The 24,868-nt window shown below is 49.2% G+C and overlaps 1 protein-coding gene across 2 annotated transcripts in view; it reads left to right on the forward strand.

The window, feature by feature from the left end:
• The window catches only part of met (MET proto-oncogene, receptor tyrosine kinase), a 61,852-nt gene that overhangs the window by 10,452 nt on the left and 26,532 nt on the right, over positions 1-24,868 (forward strand). For both annotated transcript variants that reach the window (XM_030095632.1, XM_030095633.1), the window contains exons 3-9: positions 14,403-14,600; positions 19,913-20,035; positions 20,278-20,454; positions 21,407-21,564; positions 22,563-22,677; positions 23,971-24,107; positions 24,411-24,575. In XM_030095632.1, the coding sequence (XP_029951492.1) occupies positions 14,403-14,600; positions 19,913-20,035; positions 20,278-20,454; positions 21,407-21,564; positions 22,563-22,677; positions 23,971-24,107; positions 24,411-24,575 (1,073 nt within the window). The remainder of the gene's footprint in view (positions 1-14,402; positions 14,601-19,912; positions 20,036-20,277; positions 20,455-21,406; positions 21,565-22,562; positions 22,678-23,970; positions 24,108-24,410; positions 24,576-24,868) is intronic.

The raw sequence follows: 24,868 nt of genomic DNA on the forward strand, positions 1-24,868 counted from the left end.
TGCAGTCAGGGTCAGAGTTATCATTGGATTAGCATTGACTTGAGAAAACCCGCCCAACGCTGATTGGTTTTAAATTGAATCTCAGGCCTGATTGATTATAGTGTGTGTAATATAATTCCAGCCAGCAGACGCTTTGAGCGACGCTCATTTTAATTATCCTCCTTTAATGAACAACTTTCAAATCGGAGCCGAAGAAACAGCAAACAAGCTGCCGGAGAGACTGGCGGGTTTCTCTGTGTGAGGTTTCTGACGGCGGAGCCGAGTAAACGTCCGCAGAGACGCTCGGCTTCGCTGCGCTTCGTTTATTTTGTGTTTCAGTTTTTTTCCACAAACTGAAGCTTTCATGTTAAACCCAAGAAATCCAAAACTCATTTCAAGAAAAGTTCATGACAACAAATCCTGAAATGCCCAAATTATTTTAAAACACAACTGAGATTATAGAAAAGAAACATTTGAACTGATTTATTTAACTCTTCTTTCACTGAGAAGTGCTTTATATTTAAAGATTGAAAAGAAATTTAAATGCCAATTGCTTTTGCTGTAAACAAGATAAATTCATATTAACAGATGTTTTTTTTCTAAACAAACAAGGTTGTGTTTGTTTCAATAAATACTATTTTAATTATATGAAGGAAGAAATCTTAATGATTATTTATTTAACTAGTTCACAGGATACGCTTTGTGCTTTTTCTAAAGAACTTTGAGTTTTCTCAGCTTTAAACCAGGAGGGACGCCTTTTGGAACGAGTAAAAATAATCTCCGGGAAAATGTGTTTCTCTCAAACATTTTATATTTTTCTCACAGAACGAGGCTTCAAAATGAAGAGAGTCTCTGTATTCTTACAAAACCAAACAACCTACAGAAATCACTCCAGTCTCAGCATGAAGCCAGTTTTAAGGAAAACTTCTGTAGGCAAAATACAGGGAAATGTCCTGAAACTGTCGCTGACAGCTGTTGCATCATGGGTGTTTTCACAGACTCGCCCTGAAGCTAAGTTTGCTAACATCGAGGTAACTAGCATTCATGCTTAGTGTTGTTTCCTCTTGGCCTTTTTTGACGCCCTGAAATAGACATTTGATTATGATGTAGTGACACTGAAACTCTTGTGTTGTTCTTCCTGTGGAGTCCGGGTTGATGACGTTTTCCGTCAAACCCTCGGAGCTGAAGCTCTTCAGAAAGTCTTTCAGGGAGGATCCATGAGGCGGGACGGGGCTTCGCCTCCACGGTCTGACTGACGCAGGCTCATCAGACTCAGACGTCTTGTAATGTGTCCTCGCTTACAGACGCATCACTCGTCACTTGGCGCTTCTCCGAAGTTTCCCACAGTCGTCGTAGTTTTCCACTGGCGCGAGGCGGGATGGAGGCGATCAGACCTGCAGGGGTGGGTTTGCCGTGCAGATGCGTGGGGCGGCGGGCGCGCTGCTGATTCAGGCCGTCCTGCAGTGGGAGTCTGGCTGCTCGGGCTCCACATGTCCCGGCCTGCTCCCCGCATCGCTCAGCTGCCGCTCGCTCCCCCGGCTCGTCTCTGCAACAACCACATGGACGGAGCGGGGGGATTTACCGGCGCCGGCGCATCGCGGCACCATTGTGTGGAGAAGGGTGTAAAACACGGCGCCGCCGGGCCGAATCGGGCCCGTCGGGACGGACCACGGTCTGACTGACAACTGCACCGTCTCAGTTAGTGGAGGGAAGGAAGAAGAAGAAGAAGCGTTTCCGGACCCCCCGGGTCCAGGGGGTTCTGCCTCCTGTACAGACGGACCATCTAAGAACCTCGGAGAGCTGAAGGGAAGTGAAAAGTGTGTTTTTACCTGCGCGGTGCCACACAGCGAGCTAATCCCTGCTGCAGCAGCCTGAACATGAGGATAAACAACATTATGGAAATCCACACAAAGCAGCGCCGTGCTTTACAAATTTCCCGTTACCACAGATGTCGCGGATTTGCCCCACATGCCCCGGCGTGTCCGTGCCACCGCCAAGCCGAGCGCAGAACCACGCACAGTCTCAACAAAAGAATGAAAATACGGTGTTCCTGTCCCGTCCTGTCCTCCGTTCTGATGGGGAGGCAACGTGTGTGTGTGTGTGTGTGTGTGTGTGTGTGTGTGTGTGTGTGTGTGTGTGTGTGTGTGCTGGTAATGAGATGTAGATTGTATCTGCTGTGCTTCAGTAGTGTGTATCTGCGGGTACACGCTGATCAGATGCTTCACGAACACACACAGAAAGGTTTTACATCAGATGTGTCTCAGGGTTTTCAAATGTGCAACAAAAAACAAACTCTTGGTTATTTCATGGACTGAGTCAGAAAGTCAGCAGAGGGAAATGAAGGGCAGAATATCTGTATTTACATGAAGATGACAAAAATACATCAAATCAAATCTGTTAGCAAACATTGTTTTTGCTTAAAAAATGTGATTTTTTTTTAAATATGAGCAGCATATGCAGCGAGCAATGTGCAGGAAATGACTATATTCAGTTAACTGGCCAAAACCCCTGCCTTAATTAAACAGTAGAAAGCCATTGTCTGTGGACACAGCGGATCACTGCAGCAAGGAAACAGTAGAAAACCAGAAACATTGAACAGTTTTTCTCAAAAATTAGCACAAGAAGAGGAAATGGTAAAGTCTTCAATCTGAAGCCTTTCTCTGCTCTGGTGCTAATGTTAGCTTAGCTTAGCTTAGTTTCCTGCTCCGCTGTGCTCAGACTCGTCTCCCGGCTGAAGGAGGGATGTGGTCAGTGCTCACATTCATCTGGAGACTCATCCTGCATCATCAGTTCTCATGAAGATTTGCCGTCCAGATAGCCTGATCCTGGAGACACAGGCCTGGTTCATCATGCAGCATGTGACAAATCTGCCGATGTGACCACGGTTTGTTGCTTACGATGCAGAACAAGACGCCTCAGATTGAATAAGAACAGGATGTGGAGGTAAGCTGTCCTTTGTGCCACTGGGTGGTATTCACCTGAGGTTTGTCCTGGTGTGGACAGTCTGGTAGGAGCTGATCTGATTTGAGAATTACGTAACGTCCGGGACACATTCTCAGTCGTGTACCTTCGAATCGTGGGTGTTTTAGCATTTCAGCACTAGACATCCTCATCAGAGGTGTCCAGCTACACGGTGATCAAGCCTGAACTTGTCTCATACCCATTCATGAGCATCGCCTGGTTTTGAAGTGACTCAGGGAAGAAGACACCTCCTGCTGTACATCGTCCCCGAGTCACGCCTAAGGCTGACTGCAGACCTTCACCTGGTTCTAAAGTAGGGGGTCAGGGAGGCGGGGACTAGTGAGCACCTCATGTCGTTGATCTTTGAGTCCAGCCAGGGTTCTCCCTCTTGATCCAGATCCACTTCCGTGGATCTGTGATGGGATTGGTTGCTCTGAAAGAGTTAGCGTTAATCCTCTTGGTCTCCAGTGCCGCTGCCAGACTCTCAAGGTCCTGGTTCTGCCTCCAGGTGTAATGGTCCTGTGTGAAGCTGGCGTTAAAACCAGTCAGGATGTGTTTGAGTGTCGCTGGAGTTGGACAGAGGACACAGGTTCCCTCCATACCATTGGTGGAGGGTGTGATGGAGAGTGAAACACATCGTGGATGTCTCTGATGATGAAGCTGATGTTGCGTTCCTCCGTCTCCCAGAGGTCCCTCCAGTTGAACCTCCTCGTCTCCAGGCCCTCCCACCTCGTCCGCCGTCCCTGCTGGCCGGTAGAGACGGTCTCTGCACTTCTTGAACTGTTCATAGCTGTTTGTGAAGCCGCAGAGACTCTGCACTCGTCTGGGCCTCGTCCTGACTGCAGGCATTTCCTGGAGATTTTCTACATGATTTCACACTCACCCAGCCTCACTGTTTAGTTTTCAATCCGCTGTTAATTATTAGCCCCGGAGTCTCGTTTCTTGTCTCGCTGGAACGCTGGCAGTGCGTGCAGATCCTTCAGCTCAGGCCCTTGTATGCTCAACTTATCTTTGCTGGCCAGATAAAGAGCGGAGCAGTAAATATGCAAACCGTCAGTGCCTGCAAGCTGTCCTCCAATAAACAGGCTGGGAAATAACCAGCAGCCAAGCATCAGGCCGGTCCTGCTGAGGTCTGCTGAAGTCTGGCCACATCTGTCAGGGCTTCTTTTTTTTTTTTTTATTGCTAACTACCATTCAGCTGGATAAACTGACATCGCTTGTTGACGTCCTTAAATTGAAGTGTAGCTGCTTGTTTCCTCACCAAGAAACACACTCAAAGAGTTTTCCTGGCGTGATAATAAATGATGTAGATCTCTCCGATGTCTGTGTTTCACATATTTTTTGAGTCGATCATGTCCAGCCTTTGTTTCTGAAGCCAACAGAGCCACATTTCTTCAGCCAGAGCAGAGACTCTGCTGCCTCGCATTAGAAGTCTTTAACTGGCTGGACTGGGCAGTCGACCTCGGATTGATCTGGACCTGAAGTTTTGTCCTGAATCACCAGCCTCGTCCACCGCTGGTCTGCGGACTGTTGTTAATGATCGCTTTAGTGATCAAAGTGAAAACTAAACATTAACCTGAATGTGACTTTGGGTGGAAACTCAAAAGGAAGGCTTTCTGGTCTTCGCTCCCTGCAGTTTGTGCATCGTATCAAAAGAAAACCCAGATTAAGTTTGTAATGAGGCTCAGATTGTAAACTTTGGATTTTGCTTTATTTTTTTGGCTTTTTGACAGTTTTTGATAAAATCAGTGGCTGGTTTGTTTACAGAAGAGTTTGAAATCCCCCCTCGGCTCTGTGCGGTCGTTGTTATTCTCCATGGAGTGATTTTGCTGAGTCAGGTGTTCTTTCTGTTAGTGTGAAGGAGACTCTCTGCCGCTGACCGCCTGGTTTGACGTCTCTAAATGTTGTCTGAGCGGCGGCAGCACGGGGCCAGCGCTGCCAGAAGCTCTTCACCGTGCACTCCTTCAGGGTCCAGCACGGAGGAGCTTTGCTCCGCTGAGCTTCGAGTCAAAGCCCAGCAGCTATTTCCTGATCAGCTGCTCCTCCTCCTCTTCTGTTTCACCACATGGTCATATCCTGCTCTCCACTCAAATGAGGCATGCGGACGTTTGTCCTGACAGCCTTTCACTCGACATGAAGGACTGAATCAGTCCGCCCCCCCACCCTGGAGGTGAAGGCTCAGCCTCACTCTGCAGAACCAGAACATGCTGTTTCATCACTTTCCCATCACTGTATGAGATTCAGCTCCTCCTTAACTTCTGATCAGTTCAACCTCCCAAATGCTTTTGAAAGACTTCTGCTTCTCCCCAAATCCAAAGTAGGATTGTGGAGCAGAAACCTCGGAGCCAGATTCCTCACAGCCTGGTGCATTCCAGTGAGATCAGAGAAACGAGAAGTGAGCGGGGTTTCCTCTGATTGGAGCTTCACTGTGGACAAAGTGCCGGGTTTCCTCTGGGGTTCAGACCTTTACCGGCTCTCTCACCACTCTGCTGACCTTCAGTTATCCACAGGAAGATCTCACCACACGGGTCTGAACCCTCGGCTCCTCTGGACCAGTAATCTGCACACAATGAGGACGGAGAGCAAACCCTCCTCTCATTCACAGCTTTTATCACCCGCTGTTCTCACAACAATGGCCGCAAACAGAGGAGCTATCTGCTCCATCCCTGAGACGGCCAGGCATTGTCTGGGGGGCTTTCATCTTATCCTGCTCATCTCTGATCCTCGACCAGTCAGAGCAGAGCAGCTCACACCTGAGAGGCTTTCTGGGAAAACTCTGACATGGCGAGAAGGCTGCGAGACGAAGGGCGACTGCTTCTCTCTGCAGGCCACGGTGGAAACTCTATACAGAAGACTTCTGTTGCATTTTGGGCGTCAATGAAAACAAAATTTGTCTTAAATGCTGCTACTGGTTCAGATTCTCCTGGTCCTGGTCTCCGTCCAGATTCTCCTGGACTTGGTAGTTTTACAGTTGACAGTCACCGTCATAACAATCCAGCCTGGTGTTCTGTCCGTACGAATGTCTGTGTTCTCCAGTGTTAGTGTTGAGAGTGTGTTGTTCTCTGCAGAATGTGTGTGTGGTTTCACTACAAAAACCGAACTACGGCACCAACTAGTGGCCCAGCATGCTAAATACATGGATTTGAGCGTTTATGTGTAAACAGATGTAGTTTGAAAAATGTTTCTGTGTGAATGTTAAACTTTTTCAAGGATTGAGGCTCACGATGAACGATCCACTGGCTGTTCCTCCTCTGCTCCTGGATTCCGTCTCTTCTCTGCGAAACTCCACTCATTTGAATGGCTGCACTTTTAACCGCCCTCCCCCTCCCCCCCTCCACCCCCCCACCCCTCCACCCCTCCTCCTCTGCTGTAATCAATGTGAAGGAGTAACTCCGATGCTAATGAAGCCATGCGAGTGGATGAATGGAGCGGCGTCCCAGAAGCCCCCTAAATCACGCCGCTCTCTGCCTTTATGCGCTCCCATAATCAAGAGCACATGTAGCACCTGACGGCCGTCACATCCAGATCGATGTGGCCTGAGAAAGACGTTAGTGCTCCGGAATAACGTCGGCGCTGAACCAGCAAAGCTGGAGGCGGTGCTCGTTTCCACACGGATTCGACCCGGCGTCCCGACGCTGAGTCACAGTGGAACGGATTGGAGCGTTCAGAGTGGCCGGAGTGAATCCACAGGCTGTGTTTAAGCAGGAGGCCTGCGTCCTGCGGCTCTTTGGCAGCTCTGCGGTCGCTCCAAAACGCTTCCACGCTGGCGACCAACGCTCCAACTCCTCATTTTATTAACACGAAAATCAGACGTTTGCCCTCCGCTGACCTTTAATACCAACCTCACCTCTTAATTTACACCCAGAGCTGTAAAACAGGCGTCCAATGAGAAGAGGTCAGTCCTGCAGATACGTCAGTCTGAGAGGAAACGGGATGTGGATTATTCACAGACGGGTCCTCACAAACTGTAAAGTGACCTCAGTAAAGAAACAAATAAAAGTCAAGGAGAAGAGTCCAGAAGGATTGTTTTACTGCGCTTCAGGCGGAAAACGCAGGTGGAGCATGAAGCCCAGGTTTCTCTGTCATACGTCTCTGGCTTTATGAAGCACGCAGGATGAGGAGCGAAAACAAAACATCTTTTCAGTGAGAGCCGAGAATTATTGGGAAAACATTCCTGTGTTGAGATCAGCTCTCTTGATTTCTCATCTGTGAATGCAGGAATGTCTGAAGGAGGTCGACCTCATCCGATCCTCTTTTGATCTGTGGCCCGAAACGGCAGCTACTGTGTCGGTCTGACCGTGTGTGTGTGTGTGTGTGTGTGTGTGTGTGTGTGTGTGTGTGTGTGTGTGTGTGTGTGTGTGTGGAGAATGTGCTGATTCCTTTAAGGAGAATCAGAGAAGTTCTCAGACAGCAGAAATAAGAGTGTTTTGGACCCCGGTGGCTGAACTCAGCAGTCTGTCATCATTCCCGTCTGTTTTGAATCCCGTAAATCTCTGAAATCATCCACAAAAATCTGTTTTTGCAGGGAAATAAGTTGCAGTGTGGAGCAGAGGTGAAAAATCTGTCCTAAATCTGTTGGGAGAAATGATTGAGCGGAGGCGGAGGAGTCAGGGAACCGACCATCATCACTCACCTTAACTGTCATCAAACAATACCGTTTTATTTTCAGTCTGTGGTTGGAGAAGCAGAATATTCCTCCTGTGAGAATTGTGGGTCTAATCTTGTGAAAGCCGCCCCGAATCATTATGAGCGCCACAAAGAAAGAACATTTCAATAAGTATAACATGAAATTGAAGGATTTTCTGTTCCACTTCTTGCCTGCTGGGAAAGAAGTTCATAAAATAAACATGAAATGCAAATTCCACATGTAAAATGTAAAAGGCTGCTTTTCTTCACCAGACAGGACAATAAGATGATCATGATGCTCCTTCTCACCGTTCAGACTGGGAACTTTCAGTCACAGCGTTCTCTGTCTCCTGCTCATAAATACCACAAGAACACTTGATTTCATATTTTGATGGATAAAATGAAGGATGATCCAGTCTTTCTTGAGGTTCCTCATATCAATTAGGTCTATTCATGCAATGATTTCAAGCAAACTCCCCTAACAACATTCCAAGATTCAGAGTATTTGATAGCGTTTAACAACTTTTCTCCAGCAAAGTAAAGGTTTGGTATTAATTACTCCACCATCGTCTGCATACAGGGAGAACTCTACTTCATCCAGATACTGAGAGGATCTTTACCATGAAGGAGGGTAGAGAAGGAGCTGGCAGCATTAGATCATGCTGTTCTCTGCCAAAGCATAAAAACTGGAGTGTTTTCCATGTGTCCACAGCGATCATCATGAAATCAAGACGTTTGCGCAAGTAAATTTTATGAAGCAACATCTGAACGACTGGGCTGCTTTGTCTTTCTCTCAATCATGATCATTGATCAAACAAACTATTTACGTAATCAAAACAAGCAAATAATCAAAAGCAAATGCAGTTCGGCCAACATTTCCTCTTTTTTTTTAATAGTTTTGACATTGAGTACAAAGCTACAGTGAAAGTTACATTGGCCTCGTCAGACTCACTTTGTACAATACCTGACTCTTCAAACACAACGATAAAGGCTTTATAATCCGTCTGAAACAGGAGTCAGCAGTTCCAGACTGGTGCAGGTGTCTGGCTGTGCAGGATGCAGGATGCAGAAGCTTCAGGTGCGTCACCTCGCAGCACTCCGCTCTAATATTTCATGTCTGCACACCGAGCTCCCAGTGCTGCTGCTGCTGTAAGACGAGCCTCGGGTAATGAAAGTAGAGCTAATTGGAGTCAGAAGTTAGGAGACGCACAGCAGCCGCAGGCTCCTACATGATGGATGTCTTTGGAAAGCAGCGATTTGAGGCGCGCCTGCTCGGAGACGTCTGGAGCTAAATGGATAGATGAGTCCAAAAATCAGTGTGTTCCAACAGCCGTTATGACAAAATGTGTCACAGTCTGTCTTTTATCCAAATTCTCACATCTTCGTTTATGTGCCACTTTCCAAAATAAAGTGTCTTTAGAACGTTTCCGCTCAATAAGAGTCAGACTAAACACTCTGTGAAGAGATATTGTTGGAGCTCGGTCGCCACAGGTTCCTCAAACATCCAGCAGTTGTTTTCATTTCTAACCTCAAATCCAGAAAGGTTGTAAACACAACAGTGTGCAAGTCATCACACCCTGGACCGGGTCTGAAACGGCAAAAGATGAAATGGTGAAATGGTGTCGGGTACTTCTTCAAATCATGATTTGTCTGATGCAGCGGCCTGCTTCAGGAGGGCTGGGATGTGTGTTGCTGGAATGTAAAATGTGGACATTTGGTGTCATCCTATAAAAAAAAAGGTTTTTTCCTCTGATGCTCAATGATTTCTTTACCCACCACATGGGCCTGGTATCCCCAGCTTTCTTTTTTTTCTTTTTCTTTTTTCTTCTTTTCTAAAGCAAATCACTCGATGGTGTGAACACTGGTAGCACTCCCCTCCCGATCGACTCAAGCCCCCGGTCTGTCCTCTGAACTGACCTGTTTGATTCTGAGGTGAACCGTCAGATTCACCCATTCACTCGCTGAGTGCAGCCGTCACACTTTATCCCCAGAGTGTTTGCGTGTGGGGCCATTTTCGACAAGTGGCCGTGCCTACCTCGGGGCCCCGTCATAAACAAAGCCTGGCGTCTGTTGGGGGTGTGGGTGGGGGTGGTGGAGGGGGGGCAGCTGCACTGTAAGTACCGGGGTCCGTTTACGTCTTATTGTCGGCGTCGCTCGGCCCCCTGAATGTCCTCACACACCGGCTCAGGTTGCAGAGCGCTGTGCACCCTGAGTCCAGGTGGAGTACTGGGAGTGTGTCCCAGCATCCACCACAACAATACCCCCACCCCACCCCCACCCCCCTCCAGCACCCTCACATGTGCCCTCCACATTCCCCCGCGTTTCACTTTCTCTCACAAACACGTCTCCACACACCCTGACGACAGCCGCACCCCCCCACCGTCTGCAGCGAGGGGTCAGAGGTCGGTTATTCCAGAGCCCGAGGGCCAGCTGAGCGGGACAGACTCCCCGAGGTTGTGCCTGCGCCTAAGTCCTCTAACTCGACGCTAAGCCTCTCGCCACACGGCGTGTATTTCGGTACATTAGCGATAGCGCCGTTAGCCTATTTTTGCCCCAGCGCATGGAACGCTCAGCCAGTCCACAGTTTATGATTCAGGCATTAGAGCGCCTCTCCGCACAGCGCCCCGGGGCCGCGTTAGGCTGCGTGGATCACCTTTCACCCCGCCGCCGGCCCAGGCAGCTCCACGGGGGAAACTCTATAGCAGCGCCGTTGTTCTGCGCACAAAGACCGCTGGTTAAGTGTGGGGCGGGAGGTGTACGGTGTCCGCCGCCAGCGGCCCGCGGTGCCTGTTCAGGGGCTCAGAGACACCGTCCAAGTTGTAGAACATCGGCAGCACTCGCCAACGCCGTAAATCTTCTAGAAGATGGATGTGAGAGAAGAGGCTGGCTTCAAAGGCTCAGAGTCACAATCAGGAGGCTCGAATAGCACAAATATGAGAATGGAAAAACGAACAGGGACATAGTCCAAAAAGGACATGAACAGGGACATGTTTCTGTGCACAAACATGAGAGAACCGTGCAAATGTTCAGTGTGGAGTAGAAGAGAGATTTGTTTCTGCTTCATCCCCGTCAGCATCATGTTGAAAACGACGCCCGTTCCCGTGTAAAGTCATCTTATCTCTGTCTGCCATTTCTCGGTGCAATGAGCAGTAATTGGGTCACTGATCCGTTTGTTTTACTCTTGTTTGTTTTGGGGGCGACATCTGCAAACAGAGGAGATGTTTTTCCTCCTATTGGAGCCTGGACTGGGTCAGAGAGTGACGACTGAAGCCTCCAGGTCACTGAAGGCCCTCTGCAGTTCAAAGTGGGCTTGTTTGCCTCTTTAGCTGCAGATTAGTTTGCACAGCAGACCCCCCAACGCCTGCCCCTGCCCCCCACCCCCCACCCCCACAACACGTTAACCTGTCTGAACTCTGCGTTGTCCTTCATTTAGAACCAGTCAAAGGTCGATTTTCCTCACAAAATGTTTGTTGTCTTTTCCTACTCACTTGGATCTGAGCTCAGCTGGGAACTGGGAAACGTTCCATTCAGTTTGTGGAAACATGCATGAAAATGCTGCTAAATGTGAGAAATACAGCACAAGATACTGTCTTGACTGTAGAAATGCTGCATGAGGCTGAACTGGAATGAGCCTGACTCCCGGTCCTGAAATGTAATGATAATCCAGAAAAGAAAAAGAAAAAAGATAAATGAAAACGGAGTAAAAAAAAAAACAAATGGACATTTCTTGAAAGTGAAGTGAAGCAGTGTCTCTCACACTAGTAGCAGACTGACAGGAATCACTTCCTGTTCCTGCAGCGAAAATGCAAAAACAGGTGGAACATATGAAGCTGAAGATGCTTCTGTCTCACACCGTGACTCCTCCTGCTTTTTTAAATCTCCACATCAGTTCACTTTGTCAGAGATAATCGTTCAGTTTCTTGTGGCTTCAAAAAGGCCCAAACACATTGAAATATCTCTATTTTTGCTCCGTTACTGAACCTTCAGATCTGTCTCTATTGACTGGCAGCTGTTATTTCGAGGCTTTGAAAGCTTTCGTCCCCTCACTGACTCATTCATCATGGCCGTAACGTTTCAGGTACCCGAACCTGTGACGACGCTGTGCAGTGTCTCTCCTCATTATTTACTCCTCTGCTCTATGTCCTCACCAAAACAGCAGGAGAGAACAACACACGGGGTCAATAACCCTTCACTCTGCCGAGCTGCTAAACCAACAAACAGCACCGTCTTCGCTCAGAGCCTCGAATTCCAGCAGCTTTCTGGAGGACCTGTCCTCCTGTGAGGCGGCGCGACGCCTCCAGTAATCCGCCTGTGACGGGAAAAGCGCCGTGAAACCCGCCAGCCCCACACAAAGCCTGTCCAAACAGCCTTCCACTGTCCGCTCGCATCGTCCTGATCCGCTAAAGCCTGAGCCCAGAGGAATGCCTCTTCTGCCCTCGTCCCGCTCCACTCCAGAGGAGAAAACACCTATGAGTCCCGTTCGTTTGCTCTGGAAACCAGGATCGAAACCGGGTCCGATCCGGGTCCGATCCAGGTCCGATCCGGGTCCCAGTCCGGTGTGATCAATAACATTTTCTGCTGAATACATCAACACATCATGTCTGCAGCAGAAACTGGTTTTCTGCACCTCATTGAGGCTTCATCAATCGGCTTCAATACGTGTCCGCTTTATTGTCCAACTTTTAATTGTCCTCAGCCTCGGAGTGTCACTCGCGATCCGGTCTGAAGTATTTATCCTCCGTTGAGCAGCCGCTGATTCAGAGCAGATCGGCTCAGCACCTCCCAGCTGTGCGTTTGGCATCCAACCATCAAATCTCTCAGCCACTCTTTCAATTTCCTCCACATTTTCTCCGGCTGTGACTGAGACATTGTCTCCCTGACCTTGAGAGCTTTTCATTTGCCTCCAGGACGTATTGAAAGTTCAGGAGTGTCACAATGAAAGGACCAAAAAAAACGAGATTTATTATTCAACTGCTATTGTTTTATTCAACTTCAAAGTTACACTCAACAAATAACATTTCACATAAATAACGACCTTCTGACCCGGACGCTGCTCCAGGAAGGGGAAGAAAAGCAGCTTTTATAGGCAGCAGAGCACAGTTCCACCTCCGGTTCATAGAGTCCATAACAGAAATGAATAAATCAAAATGAAGCCTCAAGGTGATCAAAACTAATAAGGTGATAAGATACGCCTATTTTACTGACCTTTGTGTATCCAATTAACACTTTGATTTTTTCTTTTCTGTCAGATCAATTAATTGTTTGTCGTATATGGAGAAAACAAAAAAGGTTGTGAGCCACTCGACCTGGGGAGAGAAAAGGCTGAGCGGCGGCCGGGAGTGCCTCAGAGATCTGCTGTTTTTGTTGGGTAAAGCTAAAGTTAGCGTCGCCCTCGGGGACTCGCCATTGTGATGCTGTTGTGCAACTTAAACCCCGTGAAACCAAATGTTTATTCTACTTATGCAGAGGTTTTTTCTTTTTTAAAGGAATGTTGATTTCCACAGCCGAACACCACTTTCATGTCCCCGGGTGCTGCAGTGCAGTCAGCCGCATTAAAAACCAACATGAGGCAATAAACAGCTCACGCCGTTTTCTCGTGGCTTTGCCACTCGCTCTGATCAGGCAGCGTGATGAAGACGAAGCATCCTCATCCTCCTCTGAACGCACCGTCGGCAGTCACATTTGTTTTAGAGCTCTAAATGTTCCGTCAGTCCTGGATTTCAGGAAACAGTTTAAAGATGATCAACTTGTAGACTGTGCTAAAAGTTGATAAAGTCTTCGAACTTGATGAGTTTAGATTTTACGTCTCTTCAGTTGAGACATCAGCTGGGATTAAAACAGGTGTGTTATCCGTGGAGGACACCTGCTGTGCTTCGGAGCTCTTCAGATGACGAGAGCTCATCGAAGACGCCGTCATCCGGCGAAGTTGAGAAAACGGCGGCGAGCCGGAGCCTGCCGAGCAGTACAGGTCAAGAGCTTCAGGAGCCGCCAGAGGCCTGAGAAGCAGAGGGTCATCAGCGTATAATGGAAGCAGAGGAGCTGGGGCCTAAAGGGGCAGAAAGGGGCAGAAGAGGGCCACTTCGCTGATCTGACTCTGCTTCAGAGGCTCCAGACACAACAAGGCGAAAACCCTGAGCTCCGAGCTGGACTCGGACTCTGCTGCCCTGATGTGAGGAGGGGGGGTGTTTCCTGAGAGAAAAACAGCATGAAAGTCTCCTCACTCGTTTCCCATGAAATCTCTCCGTCCTCAGTCCTCAGCTGAACACACTCGCCCCGGAGCAGCGAACACGGCGAGACCTCCATTACGAGCTCGGCCCGATGAAAGAGTAGCTGAAGGGGGGCTTAGCAGGCTCGGCTCTCAGCCCTCCCCCACCGGGCAAGATATGAAAGGAGATAGTTCAACATGATATTATATAACCAGCGGGTCTGTTTGGACAATGTGAACCGGCCCTGGTCTCTCTGAGTGTCCAGGGTCCAGGATCTGCTCTCAGCCAGTCCTCGTCTCCAGGTAGCTCTGGGCGATGTGTAGCAGTGCAGTTCCTGCACAATGAAAAACTTTCTGGAAAACAAAACCCACGGTGGTGCTTTCAGAAAATGTCTGAGCTACATGACTTTTCTGGAAAAACTCGGGCTCCGTCCTGAGCTGACGGTTGAAGCACTTTTTCTGAAACGATGAGTTTTCACTTCAAAATGTGGTCTGGATGGTGTCTGTATCTCCTGGTCTGCGTCCGCCTTGCTTCCATGCACAATAAAAAGCCCCCCTCCTGTTGTTCTCTCTGTAAAGACGTTGTTATGCTTGGAACTCTTCCTCACTGTTTCCTTTGGTTTGGTTCCAGAGTTCATCGGACGACTGCGACCTTCACGAAGGGATCCACGAGGGGAGGGAGAGCCAGTACCGCCTGCAGGTCACCCAGTTTGTGCAGAGGCTGGAGTACAAAGAGCTGGCCGACACCCTGGTCACCTCCATCAGCGTGGTGCCGGTGCACGGGCGCGCCGTGGCCTACCTGGGGACCGCCGACGGACGCCACATCCAGGTGTGTGGGTCGACGAGGCTCTGGGGTCGGACCAACTCTGACCGACCGCTGGAACTTTCTGTTTGCACCAGTCTCTCACCTTAGAACTAGAACGTGAGAAAAAAAAGCTCCACGTTCCAGTCGGCATCTGAACAAACACAGCTCACGGCCGATCCGCCTCCTGACGTGTCAGGACTGCTTGTTTAGCTTCTGAGGAGGTGGTCTTCTTTAAAGTCGGACACAGGCTGGATTTTTACCCCTCAGTTTGAAATGACCAGAATCTGACTGCTTTTTAGTGATTTTTACATGATTTTTAATTATTTAAAAATAATGTAGAAGTTTCCCATTTTAGAGATGCGCGGATGGCTCATTTTTCCATCCGTAACCGCTTCTTAAAGTCTCCATCCGCCCGCTATCCGCCCGCACGAAAGATTTTTTATCAATTTTCAAAAGCGAACCCGCCCGCCATCCGCAGAATACTGTTTTGGCTTAAAATGTTTGCTTTTTTTATTTGAGTGCTTCAACTGCAACCTGCCCCAATCTCATTGAAATCTTAATTTTTCGACACATCATCCGCCCGATCCGCGGTTATCCGCGGGCTCGGCAACCACAATCCGCGCATCTCTACCACATTTCCTTCTGAAGGCCTTAAAAATGTTGGACTGAACCTTTCAGTAGAAGCAGTTCAGATGATGTCCATCTACTGGGAACCACATCCACATTTGAATATTTACCGTCTGCTCGGATGTTACACTTTGTTTGAGGTAAATAACTGCAAGGCTTTAAATTTGCTTTTCTCTTTGAGCATTTGTGCTTATTCAGCCTGGGGCAAGCTGCTGACTTTATCATCTGTATTGTAAGAAATAAATCAGGTTCCCAGGTTGAAACTGGGCTGATTTTTCTGCAGATTTCTGCAGGAACAGAACGAACTGTGGCTGCATTTCTTAGAACTTTACCACCAGAGGAAGGAGCAGGGACATCTCTTCTCGGAGTGTGATCCTGAGAGTGTGATGCCGCTGAGGCTGCAGTTGGGATGAGGATGGATGAAGGAGCTGCTCATTTAGTGGAGTCGCTCTCTGCGGCCGAATCCGAGCGGCACGCGTGGCGAGAGCTGGGAGTCGCGGTCGCAGCGACGGCGGGCCGACCGAGACGCGTGAGACGAAGGCCGAATGACCTCACGTGTTTGTGTAACACAAGAATGAAGAGACATGCGTGGAAAAGGAGAACGCAGAGAGAAATGTGGAGGGGGGTGGGGGGGGGGGGGGGGGGGGGGGGGGGTGTGACAGCTGCACGGAAAGGGCGGGAGGGTGGACATGGTGGAGGAGGTGGAGGAGGTGGGCAGAGGGACGAACCGCCCGCTAATGGTGAACGGCTTCACCGACACGTTCACTCGCACGGCATTTTCTGCTCACTGAGAGGCTCATGCAGCTGTTGCTGTGTGTTGTCTCTACCCACCAACACACACACACACACACACACACACACACACACACACACACACACACACACACAGCCTGACCCTGCTTGAGTCCTGTTTCTGTGGTTGGTTGAATTGGCTGAAGTTCTCTGTATGAGCTAAAAGCCTGAAGAGGAGAGCAGCTGTCCAGCTCTGCTGGACTCATTCTTTCACTCATATCTAATATTTTCCTAAAAACAAGCGAGCACGTGAAACGAACCTGGCTGCTGAAGGAAAGCAAGTACACAAGCCGATCCGCTGTGATCAGTGGAGTGATTCTGTAATTCACAAAACATTCATGACGTTCCATCACATGCTTGGTTCTATCCAAAAATTACAGACACTGATTGCTTGGATGAGGAGGCTGGAAAGAAAAGAGGAAAACAAACAGAAATGAGTCACAAAATCATTTTCAACAGCTGATGAAAGTCTTATACAGGTAAAAAGGATTTACTGAGCTGCAGAGATGAAAATGAAGGATGGTAGGAATGGTAAAACAGAGGCAGGAAACCTCAAAACATGACTCACATTGTCCTGATACACTGGGTATAAGTATCGCCTCTGCAAGGCCAGCTAGAGTTTCAGAAGGGAGGTCAGAGGTTTCTCAAATCCTTAAATCCAAGAGCAGATGCCTCGCTTAACAAGAACCATTGGAAAAACATCAGAAATAACAGGAACATCCAGAAGTTCAGTTCATTACCAACATGACAAAGGAAAAGGTGAAACAGGGTGATAAAGTGTGGGACTCTGTGATATAAAGACTGTCATCTCCTTTTCTCCATCCTGATTCATGATAATAGTCCACTCTGTACGGAGGAGATGTTCTCCATGTATGCAGATGACGGTGTGGTAAATAGTGAGAAGTGTTCACTTTGTTTCTAAAGAAACTGAATCCTCCATCAGTCTTGTTCTCACACACGAGCAGGAAAATGAGAGGAGCTCATGAGAGGAACTGTCTTCCACAATCTTTCAGAAACATTGAGGATGAATTCCAGAACATGTTATAGTCTGGAAGTTTCTTAGAGTTGTACAGTGAGTGAGCAGTTCAGACTGTCCTCATGTCATCAGCTGTCTGCAGCAGAGGTTTGGGGGAAGCTGCTGCAGGTTTTATTCCACCATGTTCACCTTCAATACAATGTGTTGTGATCTTGAAACTTTTCCCAGATGTGACAGCAGCTTGACTTCTTATGAACTCCGCTCTGCTGCCAAAGTCTGTGCAGACAGGAATGAACTGACTGATCACTGGTCACCCTTCAGGCCCTTCAGACCCATCAGTCGCCTTGAGAACCTTCCTCTCCCTTCAGGCCCCCTCAGGCCTCTTCAGACCCTTCAGACTTTTTGGTTGCTTTAAGAACCTTTGTCCCCCTTCAGGCCCTTCATCCCCTTCAGTCGCCTTGAGAACCTTTGTCGCTCTTCAGGTCCCCTCAGGCATTTTCAGACCCTTCAAGCCCATTGGCCAACTGAAGGAATTTTGGGCCCCTTCAGTCCACTTCAGTTCTCTTCGGCCCCCTTCAGCTGCCCTCAGCCCCTACAGGCCCTCAGGTCTTCAGGCCTACAAGTCCTTGTGACCTCTCCAGGCCTCTCTTTCCCCTTCAGACCCCTTGGGTTCTGTTTGGACCCCTTGGGTTCTCTTTGGACCACTCGCAGGCAACAGCAGCTGTTAGCATGTTAGATTGTTAGCTTGCTAAAAGAACTTGTCGAGTTTCCGTGTCGCTCAGCTTCCTGCTGGCCTTGGTGAGCAGAACAAACAGTCTGAACAGGAGAAAGAAATGGAGCCCCCACCCGGACCCCCCCACTGGGCTTCGGTCTGTCTCAGGAAGTCTTCTCCTGCACTTCACTTGGACCACTGTGGGAATCACACAGAGGCCCGTGTTTATGGGCCAAACTTCCCCCGCCTGCCTAATACAATAAGCTGTAATTTACACCGCTATTACCTCCAGAGAGAGGGCTGTTGTATGGCCCCGGCCCCGGAGGAAAGCCACCTATTATGCTGGCTGTCACAAAGCTGACGTTGATCGTGAGGCTCAAACAGTGAGAGGAGCGACACTGGAAAACAAGACGTTTCTGAAGCTCGGAGCTCAGTCTGCTCCAAAACATGGAGAATCTCTTTACCACACAGACGGTCTGATGGCGTTAAAGACCAGCGCTGCACCGTGCAGGATGATGTGCTTCATGGGTTTCTGCCTCATTTTGTTGGATTTGTTCTTTTTTCATTACTTCCCCTTCACTGTTCTCTTCTTATGCAGTTTGTGAATTCAGCCCGTCGATGTAACGACACGTCTGAGATCCATTGCGCAGCCCTGTCACACTCGATGGATCTTTCAAGTCTTCACGCCTTTCCGAAACGCTTCCTCACGTTTTTGTCGCAGTCCGTTGCAGACTGATGAACCTCTGCTCCTCTGGGAGGCTGTGCCTCTCTGAAATGCTCTTTTTATATTCAACTTTATTCATGAAAAATGATCCTCTGCTTCTTTTTCGGGCCCCTTTTTCAGCTGTCATCAAATTTAGAAGAACAAAGACCTTCTGTTAAATGAAGAACTGTATCAGTTTCAACATTTGACATGTTTTGGGATGTTTTACCTTCTTTTAACACAGTGTCCCTACTTTTCTGGAAGTGGGTCTGTGCACTGCTGAGAAGATGAAACCATCTTTAGATACATTCCACAGCGTGTTCGTCCATAAATCACACACTTGCAGCTCCTCTCGCCCCTGCGGTGCAGGTTGCCAGGTGCAGGTTGCCAGGTTTTGTGTCTTGCTGTGTGTACACATTGAATCCAGAGAACTCAGTGCTTTGTTTTTCAGGAAGATGAATCGTGTTGCGATCGGGTCCGGACACGGAGGAATTAAAGCCGGCGTGCCTCCATTAGTTTTGTCTGTTTGTGTCTATTTCTGTGCCACAGTATGAGGGTGTGTGTATAATTTGGAGGCCTCCGTGTAACTGGAGTAACCACACGGCCCATTAGGGACCCCGTTCTGTTCTGGTCGCTCCGAGGCCTGTAATCGCAGCATGACCGCGAATGAGCAGAGCTCCTCCAGGTGTGTTCAGAGTAACTGTGCCTGTGCAGTAAATTTTGAGTGTGTTTCATAACATTGCATGTACAAGTTCAGCATTGGAAGTGTGTTTGTGGAGGATCACGGCTCCAAGGAGGAGCAATGATGCAGCATATCATGACCCTGGATACCCAGCCGCTGATAGAAACACAATGCAGTTTAAAGAAAACAGCACAATAGCGGTGGGTCACAGCGAGCCCGGTTTAATGGAGCCATCCGATGACACATCCAGGATCGTCTTCCTTCACAAACCCTCCGTCAAACGCGTTGGAGGCGACACGCCAGCAGACGCCTCGCTGTCTCCCAGGCCGTCCCTTTGTTGTGTCTTCCAGATCCCGTCTAATCTTTCCCTCTTGTTTAATTCGTGGCTCCTCTCCACCGATCCGAATGAGCCCAGAGGTGACAGGAGAGGAAAACCCCAGCTCACATCCAGGTGTCCTGGTCTGACCGGGTTCCTGGAAAACACTCTGAATGTGGCAGTAACCTCCTGCTTTACGCCGGGATGCTTTCGCCTAGCCATATCTTACTTATATTTCACTGTGGGTATCTTTAGTAACAAAGGTAAACATTTCTAAACCCTGTTTTTCACTTTGGGTCGAACACAAACTGGGGGTGGATTTGAAATGAGCACCAGTTGAAGAATATTCAGGTTCTCAGTGAGACCTTCTCTTCAGATGAGGAGTTTGAGTTGGGATTGTTGGCAGACAGACTGAGTGGAAACTCTCTCCGTCAGAAGAGGACCAGCAGTTTGCTGTATGAGTCATAACTCTTCGATTGTGAAATAGTCCTTAATCCCGGTGCTGATGATTGATCTGTTCCCTTTCAGGTGCTCGTGTCCCGCTTCGCCTCTCCTCACGTCAACATCCGGCTGGACTCCAGGCCGGTGTCCAGCAGTGTGGTGCTGTCGGCGGGGGCAGGAGGCGCTCTGCTCGTGGCCACGGGCAATAAGGTGAAGACGCTCTGAAACGCCACCGAACAACAGAACTTTATCCCAGCGTTACAATCCAGTTAGGAAGGATGTAACCATGAGAGCACTCGCGTCACGCCTTGCTTCCTCCATCCTGTGGTTCTGTCAGTGCAGAAGAACACGTTCTTAGCGGTTTCTCGGGGCCGATGCGGTTCGTCCTGGTGTGGCTCTTGGACAGGAAGTGGTCACATGAGGCTCTCTTGACTGTGCCGTCCTCTCCCCAGATCACTAAGGTCCCCCTGATTGGCCCCGGCTGTGCCCAGCTGGCCACCTGCACTTCCTGTCTGCTGTCGTCAAGGGTGACCGAATGCGGCTGGTGTGACGGACGCTGCACCAGAGCCAATCAGTGTCCGTCCTCCTCCAGGTGGACCCAGGACTCCTGCACGCCTGTTATCACCTCGGTAACCAAACACACACACACACACACACACACACACACACACACACACACACACACACACACACACACTGGAACCTGCCTAAACCTCTGTGGCTAATGCTAAGAGCTGTTGAAAGTGCAGAGTTTGAACATTTCTTCCATTTTGTGGCGGTTCGGAGACCTGCCGCGACTTGCTGGTAATTGTGAAACTGGTCTTTGAATCTCTAATCTTCACCTTGGATTATCACCGTAAGCCTCTAATCTCATCAGGCCTAAACCTGCATCGGGGTCGATATCAGGACTCGTGTCTTTCGGTGCGAAACAGCCTTACGTTCTGTCTCGGTGCTGAAATCCATCAGGTCTCCATTGCTGGGTGCTCAGGTCCCATCATGCTCTCTGCCAAAAGCAGCTCGGACTCATCAACTGAGTGTGTTCGCAGTGTGTCCGTGGAAAGGCAGGGTTTTTATGATCTGAGGATGATTTGCACGGCTGCTCTTTCCTTTCCTTCCCTTTGCCTTTTTCTTCATTTTCACTTAAGGCAGCAGATGGAATGAGAGAGAGGCTGGTGTCAAATTACAATCATTTTAGATAGGCAGACGTAGGTGAAGGTGGAAGGTAATCAATAATCAGAAACCATTAGAAACAACATTGTGAAGGAAGAATGAAGTGAGTCCAGTGACCGGCAGCAGGACCTTCTCTTTTTAAAGCAGTCAGAGGTTAAAATGTGTGTTTCGCAGAGCTGAGCCGTTGTGGGAGAATAACTCTTATTTATCTCTGACGTGGATTTTTAACTGCGCTGCACAAAGGCCTGAAAACACAAACAAATAGAAACTCTGAGAGCAGCAGAGAGTCGCAGGAGGAGAGGGAGGACTGGAACCCAGACCAAGAGCTCTGAATGAACACTAACAGTCGGCTGTGGAGGAACCGCTGTGACACCTGACTGACCTCTGACCCCTGTGCTGGACCCCCTCCAGGTGTCTCCGGCGTCTGCACCCGTCCGAGGCCAGACGTTGGTCACCATCTGCGGACGCAACTTTGGCTTCGACAAGACGGAGGAGTTCCGGGCGTCGGCGGTGTCGGTGGAGGTGGGCGGAGTGCCCTGCAGACTGAACCGGCAGGACAGCCTCAACAGGTGTGTGTGTGTGTGTGTGAGGCCTGAAACACACTGTTTATTACATTCAACCATTCATACGTGCACTCACACACCTGCCATGCAAGATGCAAGGAGCTCAATGGGAAGGTTGCAGGTTCGATCCCCCCATCTGTCCACGCATCAAAGTGTCCATGAGCAAAGCCCCAAACCCCAAAGCTGCTTCCCTTGCTGCCATGCGCTGGGCTAAGCGTCTTGCTCAGAGACACTTCGTCAAGCAGGCGACACGATGTGAAAAGCAGCAGAATGCGATGAGATGAAGGCTCCTGTACTCCGGCGTGGCGTGGCGTGGCGTGGCGGGACGTGGCGGGATGTGGCGTGGCGTGGCGTGACGTGGCGGGACGTGGCGGGATGTGGCGTGGCATGGCGTGACGTGGCGTGGCGCGGCGTGGCGCGGCGTGGCGCGGCGTGGCGTGGCGTGGCGTGGCGTGACGTGGCGTGGCGTGGCGTGACGTGACGTGGCGTGGCGTGGCGTGACGTGGCGTGATGTGGCGTGACGTGGCGTCGCGGCCCGGCAGGTTTCATGGGGGCGGTTGTGTTGGTGAAAGAATGTGGAATAGCGCCCCTCGTCGCCCCCCCTCCCAGCCCCCCCCCCCCCCCCCCCCCCCCCCCCCTGCTCCTGCAGCCCGCTGCATTCACCACATGACTCCTTAACGAAAAAATTGCTGGGAAAAATGGCTGATCGCGACTCTCCACCCTCCCACGTCCAGCGGGGCCGAGGCCCATTGAAAAGATCCCTGTCCTGCTCCAAACAAGCTCCTCGCAAATTGTTGGGGGGAAATAAAAACAGTGGAAGAGGCGGATTGTGTCGGCGCATTCCGGCAGCGTCCGGCCATCATTGAATTAGTGGAAGCGCTGATGTGTGTATAAAGCTGATCTGTGTGTGTGTGTGTGTGTGTGTGTGTGTGTGTGTGTGTGTGTGTGTGTGTGTGTGTGTGTGTGTGTGTGTGTGTGTGTGTGTGTGTGTGTGGGGCCTCTAGGTGGACTGAGATCCAGTGTTCCCCGGTCTTCAGTGGGAACTTCACCTCGGCGGGACATACCGTGAAGGTGGCCAGCGGCCACCGGGTGGCCACGATGGAGGCCTTCAGCTTCGTGGTGAGCGCCGCTTCACGATGCGGGAAAGTCAATGAAATGGAACTTTACAGAAATCAGGCTGCCTGTTTATTGGAAAAAACTAGGGATGTGCGAGTACCGATACCAGGTATCGGTATCGGGCCGATACTGGCCGTATTTCAAGGTATCGGGTACTCGTGAAGGCTACCGATGCCAGCCGCCGATACTCACGGCAAGAAAACCCCACGCGTAGTAAGCCCTCCTCACCAGCAGTTGGCGGTAGTGCAACCAAATGGGATGCAAGCTGCCGACAAACATGAAGGAGGAAGAAGCTCCTCTCTGGAGCGCTGACAGGCGCAGGGCTACACTGCAGCGGGTTGACTTCTCCATGAGTCTCATCCAGAGCAGAGACAACAGGATGAATCCAGAACGGCTGCTCGTCTCACCAAAACTCCGCCGGTGAGGAAATTCTTTTATACAAGTGAAAACGAGCCGAGCTTTGCAGAATGCTAACTCTGCAATGCTAAAATTGCTAAAGGAGGTGCGCGATGTTGTTCATTTACCACTAGTAATTTGTTTAAACATCTCAGGGCGAAGCTTGTGGACGAGAGTCTGACGCTGTTGTGCTGGAAAAAAGAAAACTCCTGCAGCAACTCGACGGCAAACTCTGCAGAAGACCGAGAAACTGAAGAGCAGAGATCCGAGAGCAGCACAAATAACACGAGCAACTCTTTAAACTCAGGGGTTGTTCTATCTTTGACTTTAGTTCATAAAAAAAAAAATCATTAAAATTAGTACATTTAAAAACCTTAGTTTATGTAAAGTGTAAAACTCAGAGAAATTGTTTTATCTTGCACTTAATTTCATTTAAATAAGTGCAAACTCAGACTTGCTTGTTTTATTTTTCAGACTATTATTTTGGACTTAAACGTAGTGGCTGGGCTGCCTTTTTATTGGAAATAAAATTCATTTTCAAAAATAATCTCATTGCATTATTTTACATTTTATGTATATAAAGTATCGGTATGCAAGTATCGGTATCGGTGAGTACTGAAGATGAAGTACTCGTACTTGGTATCGGTCTGAAAAAAAGTGGTATCGCACATCCCTAGAAAAAACACACAAATACATTCATCAACTGCTTCCATAAAATCATAGAGAGAGACGCACTCACTGTTTGAGGCTGTTTCTGTAGCTTCTGTTTGGCTGTTATTGCATTGAGGGTACTAGAAGCTGCCATGAAAAAACCTTTTTCTTCTTAAAAGAAGTCCAGAATGATCCTAACTCTGTATTCGTTCCTGATGTTTGCAAGTTAAAGGTGTTGGTCTCGTGCAGGATCCTGAGATCCATGAAATCTTTCCGACGTTCGGGCCGAAGTCTGGAAGCACCATGCTGACCATCCGGGGAGCCTTCCTGGACACCGGGAACAAGCAGGAGGTGACTGTAGGGAGGTCCGCCTGTAAGATCCAGAGGTCAGTCCACACCACAGTCTCCTCACTGCTTATGAACATTTACTGGAGGGAAACTGTGTTTTCTTATCCCTTCAATTAGAATGAGGAGAATGTTTTTTATTTCTTTTGTGTTTTAGCTACTTTCCTCTTCACTGGGTCCTTCTCTGACTCAGACATGAGCGATTAACTGCAGCTCTAATGCAATAAAAATGAAGAGTGGGACGGACACAGCCGCCACTATTCACACCAGTCAACAATGTGTCTTCTGTGTGGAGTCGTACCGTCATCCCGCCGCTCACAGACACTCTGGATGTCCCCTCGCAGCTTGACGTCCACCATGCTGACCTGCAAGACGCCGCCGCACGCCGTGCCGTCGGAGCAGCCCGTGACGCTGACGGTGGACTTTGTGGAGCGCCGGGCGCCCCGGCTCTTCACCTACAACCAGGACCCCATCATCAACAGCATTCAGCCCTCGCGCTCCTTCGTCAGGTGAGGACTGAACCATTTGAACCATTTGAAGGGCGTCCTTGTAGTACCAGGCTGTGCCACAAGATGGTGTAGTGAGCCCCTATAGCTTTTTCAGCACCTCTATCTAGAGATGCACTGATACCATGTTTTTAATGGACGATTAAAAGTCAGCTAATGTTGATACCGAGTATCGATATGGCTTGTTGAATGTGGTTAAGCGGGTATTGAGAAGGCTAGCTGCTCTCAAACAGAGAAGGATCTTTTTCTGATCAGACTCTGCAGAAGCGGAGAGTTTCTTTATGTTTCCGAGCTAC

This window comes from Salarias fasciatus, chromosome 7 (genome assembly GCF_902148845.1).
Source record: "Salarias fasciatus chromosome 7, fSalaFa1.1, whole genome shotgun sequence".
Classification (NCBI taxonomy): domain Eukaryota; kingdom Metazoa; phylum Chordata; class Actinopteri; order Blenniiformes; family Blenniidae; genus Salarias; species Salarias fasciatus.